At 35.5% G+C, this 22706-nt stretch overlaps 4 protein-coding genes across 4 annotated transcripts; 3 read left to right on the top strand and 1 right to left on the bottom strand.

Annotated features, from left to right (window-relative positions):
* The first annotated feature begins 1637 nt into the window (after window positions 1–1637).
* On the top strand, window positions 1638–7128 carry LOC116132094 (proline-rich receptor-like protein kinase PERK9). Its single transcript, XM_031417769.1, has 8 exons — window positions 1638–3572; window positions 4017–4430; window positions 4513–4599; window positions 5332–5402; window positions 5486–5562; window positions 5715–5862; window positions 6390–6551; window positions 6660–7128. The coding sequence occupies exons 1-8, from the start codon at window positions 2324–2326 to the stop codon at window positions 6837–6839; spliced, it is 2388 nt and encodes a 795-aa protein (XP_031273629.1). The 5' UTR covers window positions 1638–2323; the 3' UTR covers window positions 6840–7128.
* A 224-nt stretch (window positions 7129–7352) lies between these two features.
* LOC116132095 lies at window positions 7353–8523 on the top strand. The gene has a single exon (XM_031417770.1). It carries the CDS (start codon window positions 7948–7950, stop codon window positions 8419–8421), a length of 474 nt encoding a protein of 157 aa, XP_031273630.1. The 5' UTR covers window positions 7353–7947; the 3' UTR covers window positions 8422–8523.
* Window positions 8524–9645: 1122 nt separating this feature from the next.
* LOC116132153 (probable calcium-binding protein CML15) lies at window positions 9646–10348 on the top strand. The gene has a single exon (XM_031417813.1). It carries the CDS (start codon window positions 9745–9747, stop codon window positions 10228–10230), a length of 486 nt encoding a protein of 161 aa, XP_031273673.1. The 5' UTR covers window positions 9646–9744; the 3' UTR covers window positions 10231–10348.
* Window positions 10349–11550: 1202 nt separating this feature from the next.
* LOC116132092 (putative phospholipid-transporting ATPase 9) lies at window positions 11551–19695 on the bottom strand. Its single transcript, XM_031417768.1, has 10 exons — window positions 18476–19695; window positions 16425–17776; window positions 15464–15851; window positions 15270–15358; window positions 15064–15172; window positions 14111–14320; window positions 13859–13984; window positions 13651–13749; window positions 13279–13470; window positions 11551–12612 (listed from the first exon to the last, which is right to left on the bottom strand). The coding sequence occupies exons 1-10, from the start codon at window positions 18866–18868 to the stop codon at window positions 11920–11922; spliced, it is 3651 nt and encodes a 1216-aa protein (XP_031273628.1). The 5' UTR covers window positions 18869–19695; the 3' UTR covers window positions 11551–11919.
* Between the last annotated feature and the right edge of the window lie 3011 nt (window positions 19696–22706).

The raw sequence follows: 22706 nt of genomic DNA, 5'->3' as shown, positions 1-22706 counted from the left end.
GGGAGGGTTGGTGGTGTTAATAAGTATAAGTTTGAGGGAGTCAAATGGAAGTACAGGGAAGCGTAGATCCAAATTACCAGCTGTTCTTTACCTTCCACCGACAACTCCATCTCTACAGCACATTAACTCTTTATTCTAAATTTAAATAATACAAGAAAAAGCGAAGATAAAGAAGAAGAAGAAAAAGTAAGTGGTCACATAGAGATAAAGCATTCCCATCACCATCATTCTATAGTCAATATATTTGATGATGATTCAAGTTGAATTCTCATCAAAATTATAGATAAACAGTAGCTGGGTCTGGGTGGATTGAACTTACTTGAAAACCCTAGCACTGAGTTGAGTCTTCACGTGTTTCAAAAATTATACACAAAGGCCCACCTACAAATAATTTGTCCATTCACCTTACATCTTCAAAAGTTTATACCCATAGTTGAATCTAAACCAACACAAAAGTTGTTATCTAACGTTACTACAATCCCGATAATCATTTCATTTACACTCCATCTTCAATTATCAAATCATCTGCTAACCCCCCATCAATCATGCTTGTTTCGACAGTGTTCTCTACATAAACAAGCAACAAACAAAAAAAAAAAATAATAAATAAATAAATAACTTTAAAAAATTCTGTAACAAAGATGCTTTCGGTTATCTTATGCATGCACATCCCAATATGTTTTAAATTCTAAATTCTCTGATATCCAAATTACTTTACTCTTTACGGGTCTTCTTGGAGAAGAATAATTATGCTATCCAAATCTTATCATGTTTTCTTAATCAAATCTACCCCATTATCATGTTTTTTTTTTTTTTTTTTTTTTTTTTTTTCTTTTCTTTTTTTGGTTCTAAGGTCAGGTATGAACATGCCGAACCGAATGAATATTAAATATTTGATTTTGGTAGTCATCAAAGAGGAATCATCTTATGCTTTGAGCTTGGCATTGCTGCTATCGACCACTAGATCTCCACCACATTAAAGAATTTTCTTTTTGTTTCTAACCTGACAACATTTTTATTAAAACAAAATGTATTAATACAAATATATACAAATGATAAGCTGGATTTTAGGGGATTAAATATTTCAGTCAAACATGGAGCTCCGCCTCCACGCAATAAGTCCAAAAAATATAAATAAAATTATTTATAGTATCAAACAAAAACAAAAAATGAGCATTTGGGTGAGGTGGGATTTCAATTTAAATATTCAGAGATTTCAAAAATATTTTATCATAAAAACTTAAGATGATATTTAATATCAACTTGATTGTGAAATATGGTTATAATAATGACATTTGCAAATCTTAAGAATATTATTAACTGGTTGATTAATAGTAATAATATTATTGGGAAATTTCGTGTAGCATCAAACCCTTATTATTTAAATGAGAAAATATAAGTGCAGACAATTTGAATTAGAAGAACAGAGCCTTTACGTTAAGTGATTTTATATTATAAAACAAATATTATTTAAATGTTTAATTACGTTGACGTTGCTATTAAGCAAAATCTAACTATCATGTAGCTTTTGAATCTTTTAATTATCATCAATATTTTAAACAAATTTTTATTTTTTTATTTTCTATTTTTGGTTATTCTTCAGAGGTCAGTGTCAATAGAGTTTGAGATTTGAGGCCCCACAATCCGTGTTCTTGAGTTGAGGTTTCTATGGAAAGAATAAAAAGATTAAGAGCTTCAAGAATCAATCACTTTGGCTCTTAAATTTGAAAATTTCCTATTATGACTTTGAAGAGGTGAACAAAATAGTTTTGATCAAGGAAGGTAAAGTCTTTGAGGATTTTAGCATATGGGTTGTTCTTTGGTGTTGTCACATTTGGTTCACTGAAGATTTTTAGCCCATCAGTGTTCACATGTGAACTCAGTTGTTGATATATTCAGTACATGTATCGGATTTTTTAGATTGATTTAACTTTATAATCGGTGATCTGGGTATTGTTCAAAACTGATTTGGGGTGTTCATTTGGCTTAAATTAAGAACTGATTGATGAATAAGCTGAATAGTGGTTAGGGTTTTCAGATAGGTTACTGTTTTTTGAAGTTGAAGGATGTTTGGTCATTTCTAGTTTTGATTGATGAAGTTCGCGTCTTGAATAATCTGTCAGTTAAAAGTTTGGAAATTTGGTTATGCCCATAAACTACTGAGTGGAGTTAAATTTTGATCAAATTTTGTTTTTCTTGTTTTTTGGCCTGGATTTATATTTTACTATTTGAGAATTTATGAAAGCTTTGGAGACTCTGGTATATGAATAAATTTTACCAGATAGTTGTTAGTTAGTGATCGTAAGATTTTGTTACTCAACTGATGGCAACAAATTCACCGTCTCCGAATTCATCTCCCACTGCTGTGCCACCTTCACCACCCTCCACTACTCCACCACCATCTAGCACTAGTCCACCACCGTCTAACACTAGTCCACCACCGTCTAACACTAGTCCACCACCATCATCACAGTCATCTTCTCCACCTCCTACAACCTCCTCACCTTCTGAGCCTAATGCAAATCCACCTGACCCCTCCACACCTTCTACTCCATCACCTCCTGCACAGCCACCTGTCTCACCACCACCTCCTCAAAATACGTCTCCACCCCCATTGCCATCTACACCTTCTCCTCCTCTTCCTCAACAAACCATTTCACCTACATCACCACCGCCACCATCTCCACCTGTATCTAATCCACCAACCAGTTCATCTCCACCACCACCACCACCAGTAGCATCCAATCCACCGACGAGTTCATCGTCCCCACCACCACCAGTATCTAATCCACCAAGGAGTTCACCTCCACCAGCACCAGTATCTAATCCACCAAGGAGTTCACCTCCACCACCACCAGTATCTAATCCACCAAGGAGTTCACCTCCACCATCACCAGTATCTACTCCACCAACGAATTCCCCTCCACCACCACGACCAGTGGCCAATCCACCAACAAGTCCACCTACACCATCAAATTCATCTTCATCACCACCATCTGATCCACCAAAAGCTTCACCTCCACCACCACCACAAACACCATCTACTCCACCAAATAGTTCGCCCCCACCACCACCATCATCAGTAAAGCCACCAGAAAGTTCTCCCCCGCCACCTCCATCAACTGTTTCACCTCAAAGCCCACCGCCATCACCATCATCCACCCCACCTACAAGTTCACCCCCTGCACCAGCAGTGCCTCCTAGTAATGCAGCTCCACCTTCCAATAAAACTCCTTCTCCACCTGCTTCGGGCGGAGCCCCATCTCCTTCAAATTCTTCTTCAAAGCTATCTCCACCCTCACCTTTAATAAGAATGTCACCACCTCCTCGTCAAACTCCAGTCTCACCAAATGTTAATGGTTCTAGTCCTATTTCCCCTGAAAGTTCCAATCCTTCAGGTAATGGCGGCATCAGTACCGTGGGTCTAGTGGCTATTGGCGTGGCTGTAGGACTCATAGCACTTACCCTCATTGGACTGGTTGTTTGGTGCCTGAGGAAGCGAAGGAAGGAGCCTTCTGCACTTCATAATGTTTACGTTGCACCATCCCCTCTGGGCTCTCCCCCCAAATCAGGTGAATTATTGATGCTCTGTACTATGCATGCTGTTTTTCTGTATCCATGTTTATCTTCTATTTCTGTGAATCATATTCACATTGCACTGCAATAAATTCGAAAGTTGCCACAAATGTAGATGCTGGATCATAATGTAATGTCCTCAGAGGTTGGTGTATGCAGTGCAGTTTATATGTGGATCAACTCATGCTGATCAATATTGAAAATTTTGAGAGATTTCTCTGTTCTCAAAAGAAAATTAGATGACTGGTTAAATTGATTGCCAAGAAAAATCAAGAGGGCAGTTTTATTTATGTTCGAATTAATTTATTGGTTTGTCTTCTTATGAAATCCAGATTATAAGGTTTAATTAAAATCCAACTTAAACCAAGATAGAAAGTCTTCCAATTTTTCAGATGTATTTAATGTAAAGACTGATACAAAGGTTTGAAACTTGTTTCCAGAAACATCTTATATAAATACAACAGCTTCAGCCCCCCTCATAAGAAGTGGTGGTTCTGGCAGTGAATCAGTGTATTCGCCTAAAGAGCCAGGTGGATTGGGTAATTCAAGATCATTATTTACATATGAAGAGTTAGTCAAGGCCACAGATGGATTTTCAGCTCAGAATCTTTTGGGTGAAGGTGGATTTGGCTCTGTCTACAAAGGTTATTTGCCAGACGGGAGAGAAGTAGCAATAAAGCAGCTAAAAATTGGTGGGGGGCAGGGCGAGCGAGAATTTAAGGCTGAGGTTGAGATTATTAGCCGTGTACACCATCGACATTTGGTTTCATTAGTGGGTTACTGCATTTCAGAGAGTCGAAGACTGCTTATATATGACTACGTCCCTAATAATACCCTTTATTTCCATCTTCATGGTAAAGAACTAACTGAGTTTTCATGCTAAAGATGATGACAATGGCCTAATATTCCTGAACATTGTGCTTCTTTGAATTGTAGGCGAAGGTAGACCAGTTCTAGACTGGGCAACACGTGTAAAAATTGCTGCTGGGGCAGCTCGTGGAATAGCTTATCTCCATGAGGACTGTAAGTATTTATTACTCTGTTTCTGTTTTTAATTGCTTTGTGCAACTTCATGTTGATTTGACCATGCATATTAGCATTTATTTAGACATATTGGTTTAAGATGAAGTATGAGTTGATCACCGGAAATTGCAGTTAGACTTCCCTTTCATCCCATTCAAGCTTGCAGAAAAACGTGCCATTATTGGCCTTCTCCTTATGATTTTCGTTGTCGAGGTGAATTCAGCTAACAGAATTGAGATGAAAATAACTATGACTACTCAAACCTGAACTAGTGGGTTAAAAGCAAGGAGGAATGTGGGAAGAACTATGAACTCAGATGTTCTAAGTTCGACTATGTTCTGGCTTCTCCAATAGTCCCAAACATGACCGATTGATACTTATTTGTGACATTTATGGACTAAATAATACTATTTCTCATACTTCTATCCATTTCCATAATTTATTATCTTTCTTTAAACTTCAAGTGCTTAATCTTCAGTTATCTCCACTCTGTTCAGAAAGTTTTATGAGAATAGAATGTTAGGTTGATCAAGATATATGCATCTCCTTTATAGCCATATGATGCTTCTTTCTGGTCAGAAACAAAAGAGCAAACCAAGGAACATATAAGCCAACTGATATTTCCTTTATAACTGTAATTACTTTTGGCACAAGATATGTTAACTTAGAATTTTTTATTGATGGAGTTCCTTCTTGGATTCTTCTTTGTTATTTATTTATCTTTCATGTCAGGTCATCCCCGTATTATTCACAGAGATATCAAGTCATCAAACATTCTTTTGGATGACAACTTTGAAGCTCAAGTATGCACAATTTATCTTTCTTCAAGCTATGTACTCTTACCATGTAAACTAGGTTTTACAATTTATGGTTTTTGATGTCACAGGTTTCAGACTTTGGGCTTGCCAAATTAGCTCTTGATGCAAATTCACACATCACCACACGTGTTATGGGAACTTTTGGGTAAGCACTAATCTATCATAACCTTGTGTTCACCAACATGTATATAAGACTTTTTTTTTTTTTTTTTTTCCTTTCTTTCTTTGAAGAGGAGGGAGGGGGGGTGGTTTGCATAATATGTGTATTTGTCTTAAATATGTCATTTTGTTGTTCAGGTACATGGCCCCTGAATATGCATCAAGTGGCAAGTTGACTGAGAAATCTGATGTATTCTCTTTTGGAGTTGTGCTTTTGGAGCTGATTACTGGCAGAAAGCCCGTGGATACTTCCCAACCAATGGGAGATGAGAGTCTGGTTGAGTGGGTAAATTTTTATTGATTACAAACTTGTCTCCAGTTGGCTGCCCTTTGTCAACAAATTTTTAACTCAATATTCTAAAGAGCACACCTTTTATTTTGGCATGCATGGATATTAGACTAAATATAAATAGATTAGGAGTTTTAAATACTAGTTTGATATATTATGAAAGAGGCTAACTTTAAATTTCTAAAAAACCCTGTTCCTTTTTATGTCTTGTACAGTTGAGTAATTGAAGGAGAAAAAAAATAGGGATTTGATTATTCTGAGAAAAAAAAATTTCGAACACTTTAGTCTTTTCAAATGAGGACAGGCATGATTACAGCGATCTTTATACACAGAAAATGTCTTGTCTAATTTTTATACATATCCACATAAATGCATGCTTTAAAGATGTTGCAGGAATAGATCATACTGCAGGATCATAGACGTGTGACGATGGACTGAGTGGAGAGAAATAATCATGTGCACTGGAGCAAATATTTATCTTTTAAGGGTTGACCTTTTCTGATCCAAGGTTATGTTATTTTCAGGCTCGACCATTGCTAAGTCAAGCACTTGATAATGAGGAATTTGACGGTTTGGCTGATCCAAAGCTTGGAAAAGACTATGTTGAAAGTGAAATGTTTCGGATGATTGAGGCTGCTGCAGCTTGTGTACGACATTCAGCTGCCAAGAGGCCACGTATGGGGCAGGTAATGAACTTTATTTTCCCATCTGAAAGTTCTTTTTGCTATTTTTTCTTTTAAAATGTGAGGATATGAGTTAGTCAGACACTTTCTTAGCGTGCTTATGCATCTCAGGTTGTCAGAGCTTTTGATAGTTTAGCTACTTCAGATCTAAGCAATGGAATGAGAGTTGGTGAAAGTGAGATTTATAACTCTGCACAACAATCTGAAGAAATTAGATGGTTTCGAAGGATGGCGTTTGGTAGTCAAAATTACAGTACTGATTTTTTTAGCCAGGTTAGCAGGGGTAGTTAAGAGGAATGGTAAATATTGGTGGAGAGTTGTATTCACATTTAAAGCATGAGGGTTTGCCTTGCCAAAATGGATCCATGTTCAAGTTGATATCTGCACAGACATAGCTCAGCTGAGAGCCTGAGGCATGGTAATGCCTCGGTCTCTTGAATTGACCCCATTTATGCATAGAGATTGATTTTTCAAACCCTCAACACTTGTAATTAGGTTCTTGAGCATCAACATATTACTGCAATTCTATGATCTTGTAATTACCCTTAGCAAATTTTTCGTACAACGTCATTTATGATGATAATAAAGTTATACAATTTTGTTCTATTTCTTTCTGTACCCAAGACTTCGAGTATTATGAGACAGCAATTGGTGTCAAACAAGAAACAGAAACCATAATATGTAACTACATGAGTGCAGAGAGTGCATTCCACATACTAAATAGAAAACAAACATAAATGCAGTAATTGATTCAATCTAATAATCTTGAAATGATACTGATGCAACATACTATGTTAAATTGATTAATTATATGATGTCTGGAAGTTCCAATATCGATATATTTTCCTGTTGGTACAAGCCAGTTCTATTTTAATGCCTTGTTGAGGCTTGAGTGTGGCGGTCATTACTCATTTGGATGATACCCACTGTTAATTTTCTATTTCTGTTCAAGTTGAAGGACCGATAGCAAGAACTCTAATATGCAAATCGTTTTGAAACTGAAGTCGTGAAGAAAAATATTTCAGATGCAGTAACTTTTTACCTATTCTAACAGGTAACCTTACGTTGACAGAAGGCTTGAAGTTATTCAGGAACTCTTCCAATTTCACAATGTGAATTAGAAATGAAGGAACCATTGGGACAGCTAATGATTCCTTAACGTCTAGTATTCTATTATATTTGATAGTCCCACTTGAAAGCTATTGATGCAACATGTGATTTGAGGTGAGGAGTAACTGCCACCTTTTTTTAATTTAGCTCTGCCACATATCATTCTTTTTTGCTTTACCCTTCATAATACCTCCCAAGAGGACAAGGAACCTATTCCTTAACAACACACAAATGACTTGGATAAACCATTTTACTTCTCCATCATTACGTCCTTCCTCATTCTTCATTCATGGCTATGGAGGATCGGAACATGCTTGCTGCAGATTGTGTTGTAATTTCTTGTTGCTGCCAATGCTTGATCCTTCAAATCATCTTCTTTGTCTTGCTCAAACTTCCGTGGAAGCTCATTCGAAAAGCAAAAGAATATGCTAAGATGAAGATTCGACGTACAAGGAAACAGGAGATAATTATCAAAACAATGAAGGGTCGATATGAAGATGAGTTTTTGCAATGTCATGGTGGTTCTGAGTTAACTATTCAAGTTGAAAGCTCTGGTTTAAGGTGTTGTCTGGAGGAAGTTGAGAAGGTGTTGGAGGAGTTTTCAGAGAAGGGAGAGTTTGCATTTGGAAGCTTTTGGGGCAGGGAGAAATCAAGCAGCTCATCAACAAATTTAGCCCAACAGGAATTTGAAATTAGTAACAGATTTGTACAGTTTGAATTTGTTGAAATAGCTGCTTCTTTAAGTTGTTCATTTCGTAGTTAATATGACAAATATAATAGCCATATTGACCTTGGTGAGATTACATTGATCAAAATATGCATAGAATTTCATTGCAGCAGGTATTATTATTGACAGATAATAATTGACGATCTGGTTAGGCTTTGCATTTTAGTTTACTTTACACAGTTAAGCTAAATTTTCATCTATAATAAGTTTTTTAATTAGACATTCATTATTATCTCTCATTAAAGTCCAATGTGAAATACAAGCAAATCAAAAGAGTTAACGACCTTTTCCCAATCAAATAATGGTTTAATGACACTTTTTCACCTACGATCTTTTAAAGAATCATTTTATTACTCAAATTTATAATTCGATTGCGAACAGAGAGCAAACTCGATCTAAGCTATTAGAGTTTTTGAAGAGGGAATACCTATGAGCCTTTTGATGGTGGGTTTTGGTGGTTAGGGTTAATCAGAATTTGACTTGGGATGAGCGGTTGTGCAAACTTTAATCGCTTGATTATCGGCGATTGGCAGAGTCGGCAGGAGTAAAGTTTGAGGGGTTTTGGTGAGTAATGATCGGGGAAGAGAATGATCGTGATGTGGGATCGCAATGATGCTAGAATCGAAAACGGAATATAAATTTGAGTAGTAAAATAGTATTTTAAAAGTCCGTGGATAGAAAAGTGTCATTAAACCATTTTTTTGGATAGGAAAAAGTCATTTACTCAAATCAAAATTCTAATTCTGATAGAATAAGCTGTTTCTGTTCATGGGTTAACATGTTTCTTTCAGAACCTAGTTAAATGTCTTCACTATTTACCATCACAAAATAGTGCAACAAACAATTATGTGAACTGATTTTCCTCATTGGCCATAACCATAGAATAGAACTGCAATTTACAAGGAGGTGAAGGTTGTTGCATGTGGAGCAACTTGTTTTTAACATCTGAATCCTGGTACTTAACGAATAATTGATGTGACAGATGGACAACCTTAATTTCAATCTACTAAATATAGAGACAATATTGCTAAAGTCAATTCCTTAAATCAAATGGCCTCCATCATCACCTCATTTGCCTCGAACTTTACAGAAATGTATATATATATATATATAGAGAGAGAGAGAGAGAGAGAGAGAGAGAAAACAAAACCACCCACCTCACCATTATTGCCCCTATCACACGCTAATATTAATTGTAACCCTTTCCCGACAATTCGACGCGCTTTGTCTTTGAACCATTCCGTAGTTTTTACCAGAAAGGCAAACTCGAGCCTCAGATCTTCAAAAACCACAAAAAATAAAAATTAACACTTTGTATTTATCGATCTTATTATCTTAATCACCAAAACAATTAGGAGTATGATGTCTGCCCTCCATTCCGATCAACTTAAACAACTCAAAGACATCTTCATGCGCTTCGATATGGATTCTGATGGCAGCCTCACGCAGCTTGAACTCGCTGCACTTTTACGTTCTTTAGGCCTCAAGCCAAGCGGTGATCAACTTCATGTTTTGTTATCCAATATGGACGCTAACGGGAATGGCTTTGTGGAGTTCGATGAATTGGTTTCTGCGATTTTGCCCAACATGAGTGAAGAGGTTTTGATCAACCAAGAACAGCTTTTGGAGGTTTTCAGGTCGTTTGATCGTGATGGTAATGGTTATATTACGGCCGCTGAGCTGGCGGGTTCCATGTCTAAAATGGGTCACCCTTTAACGTATCGTGAGCTTTCCGATATGATGAAAGAGGCTGATATTAATGGAGATGGTGTTATTAGTTTTAATGAATTTGCATCGGTTCTGGCCAAGTCTGCTGCTGATTTTCTAGGCCTTAAAGTTGCATAGGCGGGGTTAGGCGTTGATCATCCATTGTATAATTGCAATTATTATCCTGATTTGTCAAGCATATATCCTTTGTGATCATGGATGGTTTTGATATGAACCCCTCTTTTTGAGTTATTTTAATTTTTTTTTTTTTTCTTGATGGGTTTTTAATTTTGTTGTTTTTGAGGGGGTCATGTCTGGAATGGTGGGTAGGAGTTTTGAAGGAGCAGGAAGAGAAACTAAACAGCTCACCCTCAATTATTGTCTTTGATAGAGACATTAAGTTTAACAGATCTTGTATATTCTTTTTCTATATTCTATTAGTGTTTGGCTTTGACATTTATTCATAAAAATGACTATTTATCTACCAATATAGAAGAATATTCTGGTCTGTCATGCATAGTACCATATGTATTTCCAGATTGTATTATCATCCTTGTTTTCCTTGACAGAATTTCAGAATTACTTTTGTTTGGAATGCGAGGAAAACAGATGGAATGATTCAATTCTGATGGGTATATAGGCTGGATTTGCATATGATTTAGCCAGCTGGTATTGTTGCAGCATTTGCACAAAAACTCTAATGCAGAATTGAAACACAACAGTGACTAATTTCTTCCAGGATTTACATGAACAATGATATATAGTTCCATAATTTGTCACATTCATTGGTGGTAGTTATGGCTTCATTTCTTGTAAAGAGCAGTTCTTAGGAATTGGTTTCCCTATCAAATTGAATGAACNCTGTCATGCATAGTACCATATGTATTTCCAGCTTGTATTATCATCCTTGTTTTCCTTGACAGAATTTCAGAATTACTTTTGTTTGGAATGCGAGGAAAACAGATGGAATGATTCAATTCTGATGGGTATATAGGCTGGATTTGCATATGATTTAGCCAGCTGGTATTGTTGCAGCATTTGCACAAAAACTCTAATGCAGAATTGAAACACAACAGTGACTAATTTCTTCCAGGATTTACATGAACAATGATATATAGTTTCATAATTTGTCACATTCATTGGTGGTAGTTATGGCTTCATTTCTTGTAAAGAGCAGTTCTTAGGAATTGGTTTCCCTATCAAATTGAATGAACGTAAGTAAACAAGTTAGACGACATAATTTATACACGTGAAAAGTGAATCATCATTAATTTTTCTCGTCTCTTTCACGGGACTGAAATAGTATACACTACAATGCACAATCAGTTTTTGTTCCTAAATACTAATGCTAAAGGTGAGGAAATGAAGCAAATGTTTGCTTTCCCGAGAAACAAGGATTAACCAAGTTGAACACAAATAGAGAATGGAAAGGTACCACTGTACCAGTATACAACACAATGAACATCATAAGGAGAGAGGCTATATTTTCTTTCATATACAAAACATCTGAGACTATCCAAATAGAATAAAAACTCCTCTTATTCAACTTTTCTAAGCATATTTCTTCCGAAATAACACAATATATAACAAAAAATTTAAAAAGGTCAAAAAAGACGCAGGTTATAAACTTACCAAGAATAAAAAATCTATAGATATTTAGGAAGTCCAAGATATGGTACAGCTGCATACGGCCATTGAATAGTCGTATTACGTTCTGAGAGGGAATACTTTCTAGCGGGAAGAATCCAATCCCCTGTGTTACAGTATAGTCAATTTGGGCAGACCTATACAACCCAATTTTGATGACAGGCTCCATATTCAAAAGTATCATACTTCATGCCTGGTTTGTGTGGTTCTGCTTTCTGTCCCTACTGCAACTAGTTCATGGCTTGTGTTTCTTCGATTTCTATCCCTAATGCGACTAGTTCTTGCCGCAAGACGTGCTGTAAAACCTACTGTTGTCGGCCGCAATGATCTCTGCCTCACCATCTCGCAGTACTCAGGGTCATTTGTTTTTCCCTCATTCCTCATCCACTGTATCATTTCATGATACATGGGAAAGAACCTCGTCTGAACTGCTACATACGAAAAGTAAGGGATTAAGGACACGATCACCACAAAAAGTGTGACAAGCCAGTAAGAAGGAGTAGGTGCAAGCGCTTCAACAAAGACTTTGTATGCATTGGTAGACTGAATTGGAGATGAGTTCCCATACATAAACATGAAGAAGTACCAGAGAACAATAGAAGTCCACATGGCAAGATGATGGAAAAAGGTTAAGTATTTCATTGCCATTGCCCACTGCAGGTTCACAACCCATACGATGCATGTATACATTGTAGCACCAAAAATATCACTTCCAGCTGTGTTTCCATCACTATTAAAGGCCTGATGCTGCAGTGCTTTTGCACAGAAGAAGAAAATCATTGTGCCACTGAGAACCCCGTTTAACATCCAGCCAATTATCCTCTTCCAGCTGAAGAGAACATTTTGCACCCCTTCTTGGTATAATACAGGGAACTGCCATATAAAACAGAACAAAAGATGAGCAATCATCACAAAAGCTTTTGGTAAGAACACCAGAACGTTAAAAACAGAGGGTGCAGAAAGGTTATTTCAGACAGCCATGGGGGCTCTAGGTGTTTTTCTCTGCCATAAAAGTGGCCATTCCCATCATAGCATATGCGGTTCTTTCACCTTTTTAACATATAATAGTCAGATCTATCCCCAAAATTGATTTGAAGTGCTTCCTTACTATTCCACTCCAAAAAAATTTCAAAGTGAAATTTCTGAGCTGTTGTGAAGTTATGGTATTCTATAATACCCTCTCGAATCTAAAATTTGAAAAATCAAACTAATACATATTTACTGTTGCTCGGATATTTGTTATAGCTTATTAGATTTCCTCTGTTTCTCAGATTGTAATGGAGAAGTTAATAAACAATGGCCACTAACCACTTCTATAAAACCAAACGAGAGAGCCCCTATAAGGTCTTCACAAGCGACTTGTGTAAAATTTAAAGCAAACCCAAGGGAGTTAAGAAACAATTAACTCAGCCAAATTGTAGGATCAAGCATACAAGCTAGCAGATGATCTTCTATCACATAACATGAAATGAAAATGAAACAGAAAATTTAATCAAAACGGACATTAAAGATTCCATAAAATTTAGATGGTTAGCTTACCTTGAGACAAGATGCCGCGGATACATCTTGTTCAAAAATACCCATAATAGTTACCGGACTTGAAGAGAACAACATGTTATAGAGTGACAAATACCAATCATTGAATGCAGGTTGCCCTGAGAATGATGTGTGTGCTTCATACAAGAACAAACAGAAACCAAATACGATGTTCTTGTAGAAGAAATAGCAAATCTGCCAACAAAAGAAGACACATATCAATTTAACAGTTATGAAGCTGCAACTCGTGAAGATTTCAAAATCTTCACAATTCTCTTATAATATTGCACTCTCAATTAATTGTTGGGGTAAAAAACGTTGATGTTGGAAACTAATATGTAAAATCTTGAGCTATTAATATATGAGTTTTGTTACCATTGTTGAGATCCTTCTATAACACCAATGTCCATGTACAAGTAGCAAGCGCTCCAGATATCGGAACTGAGCTATGGCAACATCGCTTGACATGACAGCCTGAATTGAAAAAAAAAAACCATAAAAAGAGTTCATAAACAATGAGAAATACAGCTACAGATGAATTTTACATTCATCAACCATAAATGTATTATAATCTGATGAGTACCTGCATGCCTTCAACACCACTGATTCCAACCCCAACATCTGCTTCTTGAAGCATTCCCACATCATTGGCACCATCACCAACAGCTAAAGTAACTTTACCACTACCAGTTTTAACTAGTCTTGTAACCTGAGTTTTTAAATTTCATTGTTCAAATGAATTTATTCCTTAAATTGAAGAATACAACATTTCAGAAGCCCAAATAAAAATAAACTAGGAATGGAGGGGATAATCATTTCAATAATATTAACTCACCAATGCCTTCTGTCTTGGTGATGAGCGACAGCAAATAACGGATGCACAACCAATTGCAAGCTCCAAGAACATATTTTTCATATCATCCTCAAGAGCATAAGTCAGAGATTTCCCATCAATTATCAATGCAAATGCCCCAGAGCTCCCACCTGATGCAGTGAGCTGAGCCTTCCCCATAGTTATCTGACTGAGAACACTTTGCTTTGATGCCTAAAAGGAAAGTCCATAAACCCCATTAGTCTCATATCTATAACTCTCAGTCAATTTAGATACCCCAACCTTACTGGGTTATTTACAGAAACATAAAACCTGTCCTTATATGTCAGCCTAATGACTAGCATGAGAAATAACGGCTACAATTATTCTAGTTATACATTCATAAGAAAATCACTCTATATCAAAGCCATCTCCTTCCATCATTAATAGATAAGAAGATGCAGCAATAACACCAAAGAGGGGCAGCAGAGAGAAGTTTACTGTAGTTAACAATGAATAAAAAATTTAATGCTCACAAAAGACCTAGTAGGGACTGGCAGAATTCAAGTTGTGGGTGCTATCAACCATTAGGAAAGCCAAAAAAGATATCCTGAGATGCATTAAGCGAAAATGTGACAACTAGTGAATCCAATAAAATTATTTGTTTTATGGGGTAAAGTTGATGAAAGGCAAAAAAGGAAATGAGTCACATACTAGGATTTCTCATATGTTGGCATCAAATTAAGTTAAGAAACAACAAAGTTGAATTAGTCACACACTATTTTTCATATAGTTGCAACAGAAATTGTTCATTCCATAGTCACGTAAATCTCAAGAGTATCTTCAGGGGCTTTTGATGATAAAGGGCCCATTAATTGTTACCTTGATCATCAAACTATAAATTTCTAAACAAGTGAAAAATCTCCAAAAAGAATATTGAGAAAAGAAAATCCCAGAAAGTCTGGAAGTAATTCTACCTTGGAGAGTGCAGACTTTTCTCCTGCTTTTTCCAAAGCTTTGATTTCAGGAGTTTCCAAATTAATTATGATCTGCTTCATTCCTTGTCTAAGCAAACTACAAGAATAACTGCAAATTGTTTTCTCTTAGTTTGAGACCTTCAAAAGTGATAAGGAATTAACCTCAACTTAGAGCATTAACATTGACAGTCATGCACAAATCATACCCGATATTGATGGCAGTCTCCATCTTGTCTCCAGTCAATACCCAGATCTTGATTCCAGCTTGAGCAAGCTTGTCAATGCATTCTGGGACCTGAGGTGCACAAAAGGAAACCAAAAAACAATTCATTTCAAGTCTCCATTTCCTATCCCTGAAAGGTTCAAACAAATGATAATCCTTTAGAATTTTCTGACTCACCCCATTTTGGAGTTTGTCCTCTACAGCTGTTGCACCAAGAAGAACTAGATCCTTCTCAACCGTCTCTGTTACTTCATCAAGCAATGTTTCACGATTTGCACTAACTGAATTCTTGGCCTCCCTGAATTTCTGATCAAACACTTTGTATTCTTCCTCATCAAGTTCACGATATGCAAGAATCAGTGTCCTTAGTCCTGCATCAGCATATTCATTCACATGGTCCCGGGTCTCATCCTCAAAACTACTACCATCTTTGGCAAGCCTTTCAAACATGACACTGTCAGCACCTTTAGAAAGTATTAGTAGCTTTCCCTCCTCATCTCTTACTATCACAGACATCCGCTTTCTTGTGCTGTTAAATTCTAAAACATTCAACAGCTTATACAACCTGCAAAAGAACAGAAATAGAAATAACTAATTCAATACCTCAGCAGGACTTTAAGAAAGGTAACCATGTTTTCATGCATGGAAAGACAAACACACAGATAGACTAGCAAGACTGGAAGAATATTTAACCCTGTTTTTCTGTTCACCTGGCAATGCTTATCAAGCGTATCATAAAAACCCAAATGTATCATGGAGATGTTACAAAGAGTTTCAACTTAGGACACCAGACCTTCAGAAGTGAGCAGTACGGGTGGGAGAATACAGCCTTAACCACACAACACTTAAATTTTGTTTGGTACAGTCAAAGCTGATTGTGCTAGCATGGACAAGAAAACCACTAAAGTGGTAGCTCTATCAGAAGCAAGACTGAGCAAGAGATAGCCATTGCTCTTTGAATTTGGTTTACATTAATCATGAAGATAAACTTTTATGGTTATGTTAGTAGCAAGTTGATTCAAATTCAAACAAAGTGCATATATGCATTCCAAAAGCAGTATAAGAGGTTAGTATGCATGATTTCTTAACACTAGCAATTCCTTTCTAATTTATTCAAGACATGACTAGAAACACTGACCTGTCAACTTTCTTGCCAGAAACCAGATCCAACTCACGCACCGAGACGCTTGTCTGCGTCCTTTTGTAAAATTCGAATCCAAGCTCTCTTGCTGCAATCACAAAAGCTGCTTCATCTGGTGATTCAGCTTCATATGAAACCTTACCAGTACTTTCATTCACTTCAGGTATGGCAGTATGACAGACTGCCAATAAACGAAAAAACTTCTGGATAACATCTGAATGAGACTGATTAACCCAGTTCCCATTCATTATCCTTTCATCTTTGAAATTGAAGCCTTTGATGGACGATTTTGACTCGGTAGAATCCTCCACGTGGTTCACACCATTTAGCTTTCCATTAACAAATCGTGAACCTTTTTTTCTATCCATGGCTTTCTCAACCTCTGTAACACCACGGCCATAAGCTGTTCCAGCCACAGAACACTTGATGAACTCCATTGAATTGCAGGTCAATGTTCCAGTCTTATCAGAAAGTATTGTATCAACTTGGCCAAGTTCCTCATTCAAATTTGAGGTACGTGCATGTGCTGGTTTGTCCGACTCCTCATGGTACATTTGAATGTCTTGATTTATAAAGATGCACTGAAGAACTTTGACAACTTCTATCGACACATACAAGGAGATAGGAATGAAATAACTATACAACATTAGGGCCGTCAGAAAGTGATAAATTGATGCAAATGTTACTCTTTTAGGGTCGAAGAAAATTGTAGAACGATCAGGTCTAAGATACCACCTTTTCATCTTCTCGCCTTCCAAGTCTTCATCAGTTGCAATGCCAAAGAATACAGAACCAACAAATGCCATCAAAAACACAACAAAAAACATGAAGTAGATGACTCGATCCATCTTCTTCTCAATTTTGCTTCTCTTTGAAGGGGGATCAGTAGCATTTTGCATAACCTTTGTATCATGACCAGTGAAGATAACAACACCATATATGTAGTCTGTATTTCTGAGTTTTGAGTCTCTAAGGAGGAGTTGTTGAGGAGTAAGGGGGTGGTGTTGCTCTTCGAATTCCATAGCTCCAACGAAGGAGTACAAATTTGCATTTGGGTCTTCACATTTGATGATGGCCTTAAAATCCCGGAAGTCAGAGTCCTCATGTAAGAATGAAGTTACCTCCAATGCTTGTTTTAGTTTCAAATTTGTCTCTCCATCAAGATTCATGGTCTCAACGTAGCAGACTGCATCTTCGTAACTGGATGAAAGCAACATGAGGTCTGCAGGAAAGAATTCATCTTTCTCTACCTTCACTATGTCTCCCACTCTCAGAGTCCTCCATTTAGTATAAACAAAAGTTCCATCACGTTGAAGCACTTTAACCTTTCTATTATTCACTTCAATATCCTGAAAAAAGTTCATAAGCAATATTATAAATCAAGCTAAAATATAAATATATCTACAAGTTTTTCAAATAAGTTGACAAGTGAATCGATGCCCAAATACTCATAGAACAGGCTATAAAATGTAGCTAGCAGCAGTAAATTGGGTAGTCTCTGCTGCAATAGGAAACAATTAGCCATTCCATGTTTCTATTTCTGAAAGCATATTAGTTTCAATATGGTGGTGTAGTACAAATTCTTAATCACAGAATTCCTAAGAACCCAAAACAAATGGTATGTTTAATTATATTCTTTGTATGAAAAATCATCTACGTTAAAGCTACTTTAAGTGCAAAGAATCAAAATAAATGAGCTGAACTAATACATATCCTCCCCAGAGCATGAATTAAGATAAAAAAGCGCTTTACATTCAACCATGAAATAGAGACAATTCAAGAAAAAAAAAAAAATCAAATGAAGGGAAATTTTTTAAATTTCTTCTCTAGATTTTAGCTTCCTTAAAAGACCTAGTGAATAACAGCATAAGGCTATTTCGGTCCCCAGTGTACTCAACCAAACCGATCGGAAACTTCTCCTTACAAAAGCTCCCCATATACTACGCAGTTAAAATGAACAAAAAAGCTCAAAAATTAATTGAACACACAAAAGCAAGAACTAATGAACAGACCAGCAGACCCAGAAAATTAATAATAAAAAAAAATACCTGTTTGGTTCGCTGCCAATCTTCGACACCCTCTTTCACCATTGTTGCTCCAATCACAATAGTTAGGGGAATAACAGCACTTACAGCTGTGTAAGGAGCAAGTTCAGTGAAAGCCAATATGCCAGTAACCAAGAAGTAAAAATTGGCAACTCTCCTGAACTGCTCAAACAATGATTTGGGCAAGAACGTGGCAATAGTATACTTGGTAGTCTTAACATAATTAGTGCAGTATTTTCTTTCTTCAGCCTCAAGACAATCAGGCTCATTACAGTCCACCACTCTTGAAAATCCTGGTCCCCCTATCTGTGAATGATCTTCTTGCAAAGATGCCTTTCCACATGCATATGCATAGATTTTACTCAAACGCAACTTTTTCCTTCTACCGCCGGCCATTACTCAATGCTACAACAGTATATAAAAAAAAAGGACTACACAATTTGTTCTCTTCAAAAGAAAATCTGACAAATGAATGCCGCCCTCTTGAAGAGAAATTACTCAGAGAAAATACCCAGAAACCAAACTTTCCAAAGTTTAAATATTTTAACAATCGAAGAGAATGAAAAAGTTAAGTTACAAGACCCGCCAGATTAACTCTCAGCTAAAACATAGGAAATAAAAAAGTAAAGGCTTTAACACAATAAAGAACTGACGTGATTCAGACAAGGGAAACACACAGCTTTTAACACATGAAACAAAGCCTTTAACAACTTATAATTTTTGACACAAGAGCAAAAGTGTCAAACAAGTCTGTCACTTAAAAGTGTTTGAAGATGAACAAGAACTGGGCTTGTCTGAACCGTTAAAGTAACCCCATATATATATAAATGTATATGTGAAATAAAATTAAATGCGAGACGACGAATATTCGCCGGTTTGATTTTTTTCTCCAAAAAACCTTCAAGGCTTGAACAAAGACTTGGATTGGATCTCCACGCTTTGACTTTGAAAGAACACGCGCATTTGCGTTTAAATCACAGCAAAATAACATTAATAATTTTTTTCTGAGAAAACGAGAGAAAATTATTTATTCTGAAAAATGGAAAGAAAAAAAATTATGGAAATGGGAGGAACTCAAAAAGAAAAAATTTCTGAGAGACAAGTCTGAGATTCTAGAAAACGAGATGGAATTTTCGTGGAAAATAAAGAGTTTATGTAATTTCGCGGGAAAACAGGTTCCTGAAATCATCAACAAAGACTGTTGTTTTGTGTTGTTTCTGAGTCTTGGTCTTCTCTCTCAAACGAACAAAAGTTTCGTGGAAAGTAAAGACAAATTAATTATGTTAGGTTTATTTCTTATTAATTAATTAATTTTGATTAAGATATGTACTTGTCTGTATATAGTTTTTATCAAATTATATACATTAATAATGTGATTATCAGTGGTTAATCAGAATGTTTGTCTGTTAGCGAAAGCCAAGTAATTAGCCAATTAGGGTGAATTTTGTTGTGAAAATGAAATTTAAAAAAAAAAAAAAAAAATTAATTATAAATGTTTTAACAGATAATTTGGTTTTGGTTACGATGATCCAAATATCCGCCGTCTTGCCGGGGAAGGGACACGGTCAAAATATTACATAGTAACATCACCTTGTTCTAATTTCATTTTTTTATTTTATTTTTAATTTAATGTCATTACATCACAACGAATTATTTTAGTTAGTTTTTAATTACTTAAATTCGGTTCATGAAACTGTGAAGTAAAGTTTTAGATTGACTTAAGTTAAACAAATCATTGAAATCATCTTCTAAATTTGGGAATAAATTAATATTTTCTCACTAAACAATATAAATTCTAGAAGATCTTGTTATTAACTTGCAAGAAAATTCCTTTGATTTTCTTTAAAATTTTAATAAATATTTATTAAAACCCCTTTTTAAACTACCAAATTAGATCTTTAAATTTAAGTCTAGGATATTCTTTTCTTTTTTTAAAAAAAAAAACATTTCTTATTTAAATTTAAAAAAAAAATCTTAATTACATTTTTATACCATTTTAAATACCATAACGAATTATAAAATAAAAATAAAAATAAAGAATCTACCTTTTTCATTGTTGCTCTAGTAAAATTTGTTGCTTTTTGACTCGGTGGGGGGGAAGGAATCAATCATGGAATTATAGAAAGCTTTCTATGCATGAGATGGAATACAATTCTGTGCTTCGGGCGGGACTGAGACGTCATTAACCAAAAACGATTCCCCAACCGAGGAACCATATTCATGGATTCTAAATATAGGGATTCCTGTTTTTATTATTATTTTCATTAATATGTTGCCCAATATTCTCATTTTTATTTTAGAAAAAACAGTATTTTTGGAAATTATAGTTTTAATAGTAGATGCTCCATGGATTCTGTCATGCGTACATAAAATAACGTGATTAATAACAATTTACCCCCAAACTATGTATAAAATGATAAATACCAAACCTTTGGAGTTTACCTAACAAGGAAAGGTTACTGATTTAAAAAAAAAAAAAAGAAGTCCAACGAAGCAGAGAGCACGTGTGAAAAGGGGACAAGTGTCAAACAATGAACAATCTGATTGCGAATAAAGTTGCAGTCCGTGAAAGAAACGAAGCAGAGTAAATATGACGCCAGTCAGACTCCTTGTTACTAAATGTGAATAATTAAATATTTTTATTTTAATATTCCAAAACCCAGGATAAGTTTAGTGACGGAGTTGCTTTATGGAATTTTATATAGAAACTCTTTTTTTGGTTATTCATTTATTCTCTCCTAATAGTATTTGTCATTAAAATTTGAAATTAAAAAATGTCAAAAATGATTTGTAACATTATCCACCCAACTACAAAATACAAATACGTAAAAGTATGGAAGACTTACAGCGTAAAAGTGTGAAGATGGTAAATGCCAACTTATTAAAAGGGGGGGAGAATTGACTTAGCTGAGCAGCCAGAAATTCAACTTTTCTAGAACATAAATATCATCCCTGCTTATAACTCAATTTCCGCCTAAATTTCTTTTATCAAAAATTTTAATTTTTTATTTATTTTTTGGGTTAATCCAATGTTTAAATCCATAATTTCCTTATGGACATTGACATTAATTAATAGGGGCTACCAACTAATAATAATAACAAAAAATAAAAATAAAAAAAAATCCAACCAAAGTTATTTACGTCAAAAACTATTAAATTTTTACCTTTTAATGATAATTTGTTAATAAATCGTGGTTTAGATTTTTTAAATAGTGTGGACGTTGCATATGGGTACTCAAGAGTAACTATCGAAACTCATCTTCATTTTCTAAATTAGAAGTTAACGATATCGTTAACAATGATATATTTTGTATTTTCTTTATTTAAGAAAATTAAGGATTCTAGAGGCGTAAGACTTTTATGCAACTGGTAAGAAAATTGATAAATTTTATAAATATCAAATTAAAAAAAAAAAAAAAAAAAATTTGAGAGAAGGTTGGTTGATTTTGATAGCCATTTGCATTTCTAGAAGTAGAGGGTGTTTGGACTTTGGAGGTTGATATCTAGAAGAAGAGTGTTATATGGCAATAAGAGTATTTATGGCTAGTTTTGTTTTAAAGAAAAGGCTTATTCCAAGTGATGAATTGGTCATTGAAAGATGCCCAACTCACTTGGAAACAAGAACAACAAAGTTGATTTAAGAAAATTCAATGTCAAGGACGTAGTTTCAATCTCTTTGTTGTGTGTACTTTGCTCGTTTCTTAGAAGCAGGACCACCCACACCCACACCCACACCCACTTACAAAAAATCCAAATAACTTGACCCGTTTATGCAATTACACATGTACAGATACTGACAGTGAGAGGTAATTGATTTGAGGGCAACCATGGAATTCAGATATATCATTAAACGTGTGTTGTTGCTCAGATTGTGGATTTGGATATTTAATTTTGAAATCACTTGATTAACATGTCGGGCCCTTAAAAGGCATAATTATTTAATTAATTTGGACAAAAACTCAACAGAGTAGGCAGAAAGACTTGGGCATTTTGTGAATAATCCAATCTAATTATGGTGTGTACTTGTGACATGTAAAAGGCTTAAAAATTGTGTAATTGCAAATTTGCATGGTATGGTTGGTGGAGGTGACATCAAAGTGTGTGTGATTAATTAGAAGCAAACATAAAATGACAAAACTTTTATTTTTTTTAAAATGACAAAGACAAAATGGATTTGTTATATGATTACGAGTACTGTATATTTGTTTACAATATCCATGAGTTGGCAATTGGC

Source organism: Pistacia vera, unplaced genomic scaffold (assembly GCF_008641045.1).
Source record: "Pistacia vera cultivar Batoury unplaced genomic scaffold, PisVer_v2 Contig249, whole genome shotgun sequence".
Classification (NCBI taxonomy): Eukaryota; Viridiplantae; Streptophyta; class Magnoliopsida; order Sapindales; family Anacardiaceae; genus Pistacia; species Pistacia vera.
The sequence above is the reverse complement of the archived record's forward strand: the minus strand, read 5'-3'. Positions and strand labels throughout refer to the sequence as shown.

Coding starts and splice junctions, on each gene's coding strand:
- LOC116132094 (XM_031417769.1), top strand. CDS start 2,324: ATGGCAACAAATTCACCGTCTCCGAATTCATCTCCCACTGCTGTGCCA. Junction 5,563..5,714: donor CGTGTTATGGGAACTTTTGG/GTAAGCACTAAT, acceptor TTTGTTGTTCAG/GTACATGGCCCCTGAATATG. Junction 6,552..6,659: donor AGAGGCCACGTATGGGGCAG/GTAATGAACTTT, acceptor TATGCATCTCAG/GTTGTCAGAGCTTTTGATAG.
- LOC116132095 (XM_031417770.1), top strand. CDS start 7,948: ATGGCTATGGAGGATCGGAACATGCTTGCTGCAGATTGTGTTGTAATT.
- LOC116132092 (XM_031417768.1), bottom strand. CDS start 18,868: ATGGCCGGCGGTAGAAGGAAAAAGTTGCGTTTGAGTAAAATCTATGCA. Junction 15,173..15,269: donor GAGACTGCCATCAATATCGG/GTATGATTTGTG, acceptor AACAATTTGCAG/TTATTCTTGTAGTTTGCTTA. Junction 12,613..13,278: donor CCGCGGCATCTTGTCTCAAG/GTAAGCTAACCA, acceptor TTTATATGGCAG/TTCCCTGTATTATACCAAGA.
- LOC116132153 (XM_031417813.1), top strand. CDS start 9,745: ATGATGTCTGCCCTCCATTCCGATCAACTTAAACAACTCAAAGACATC.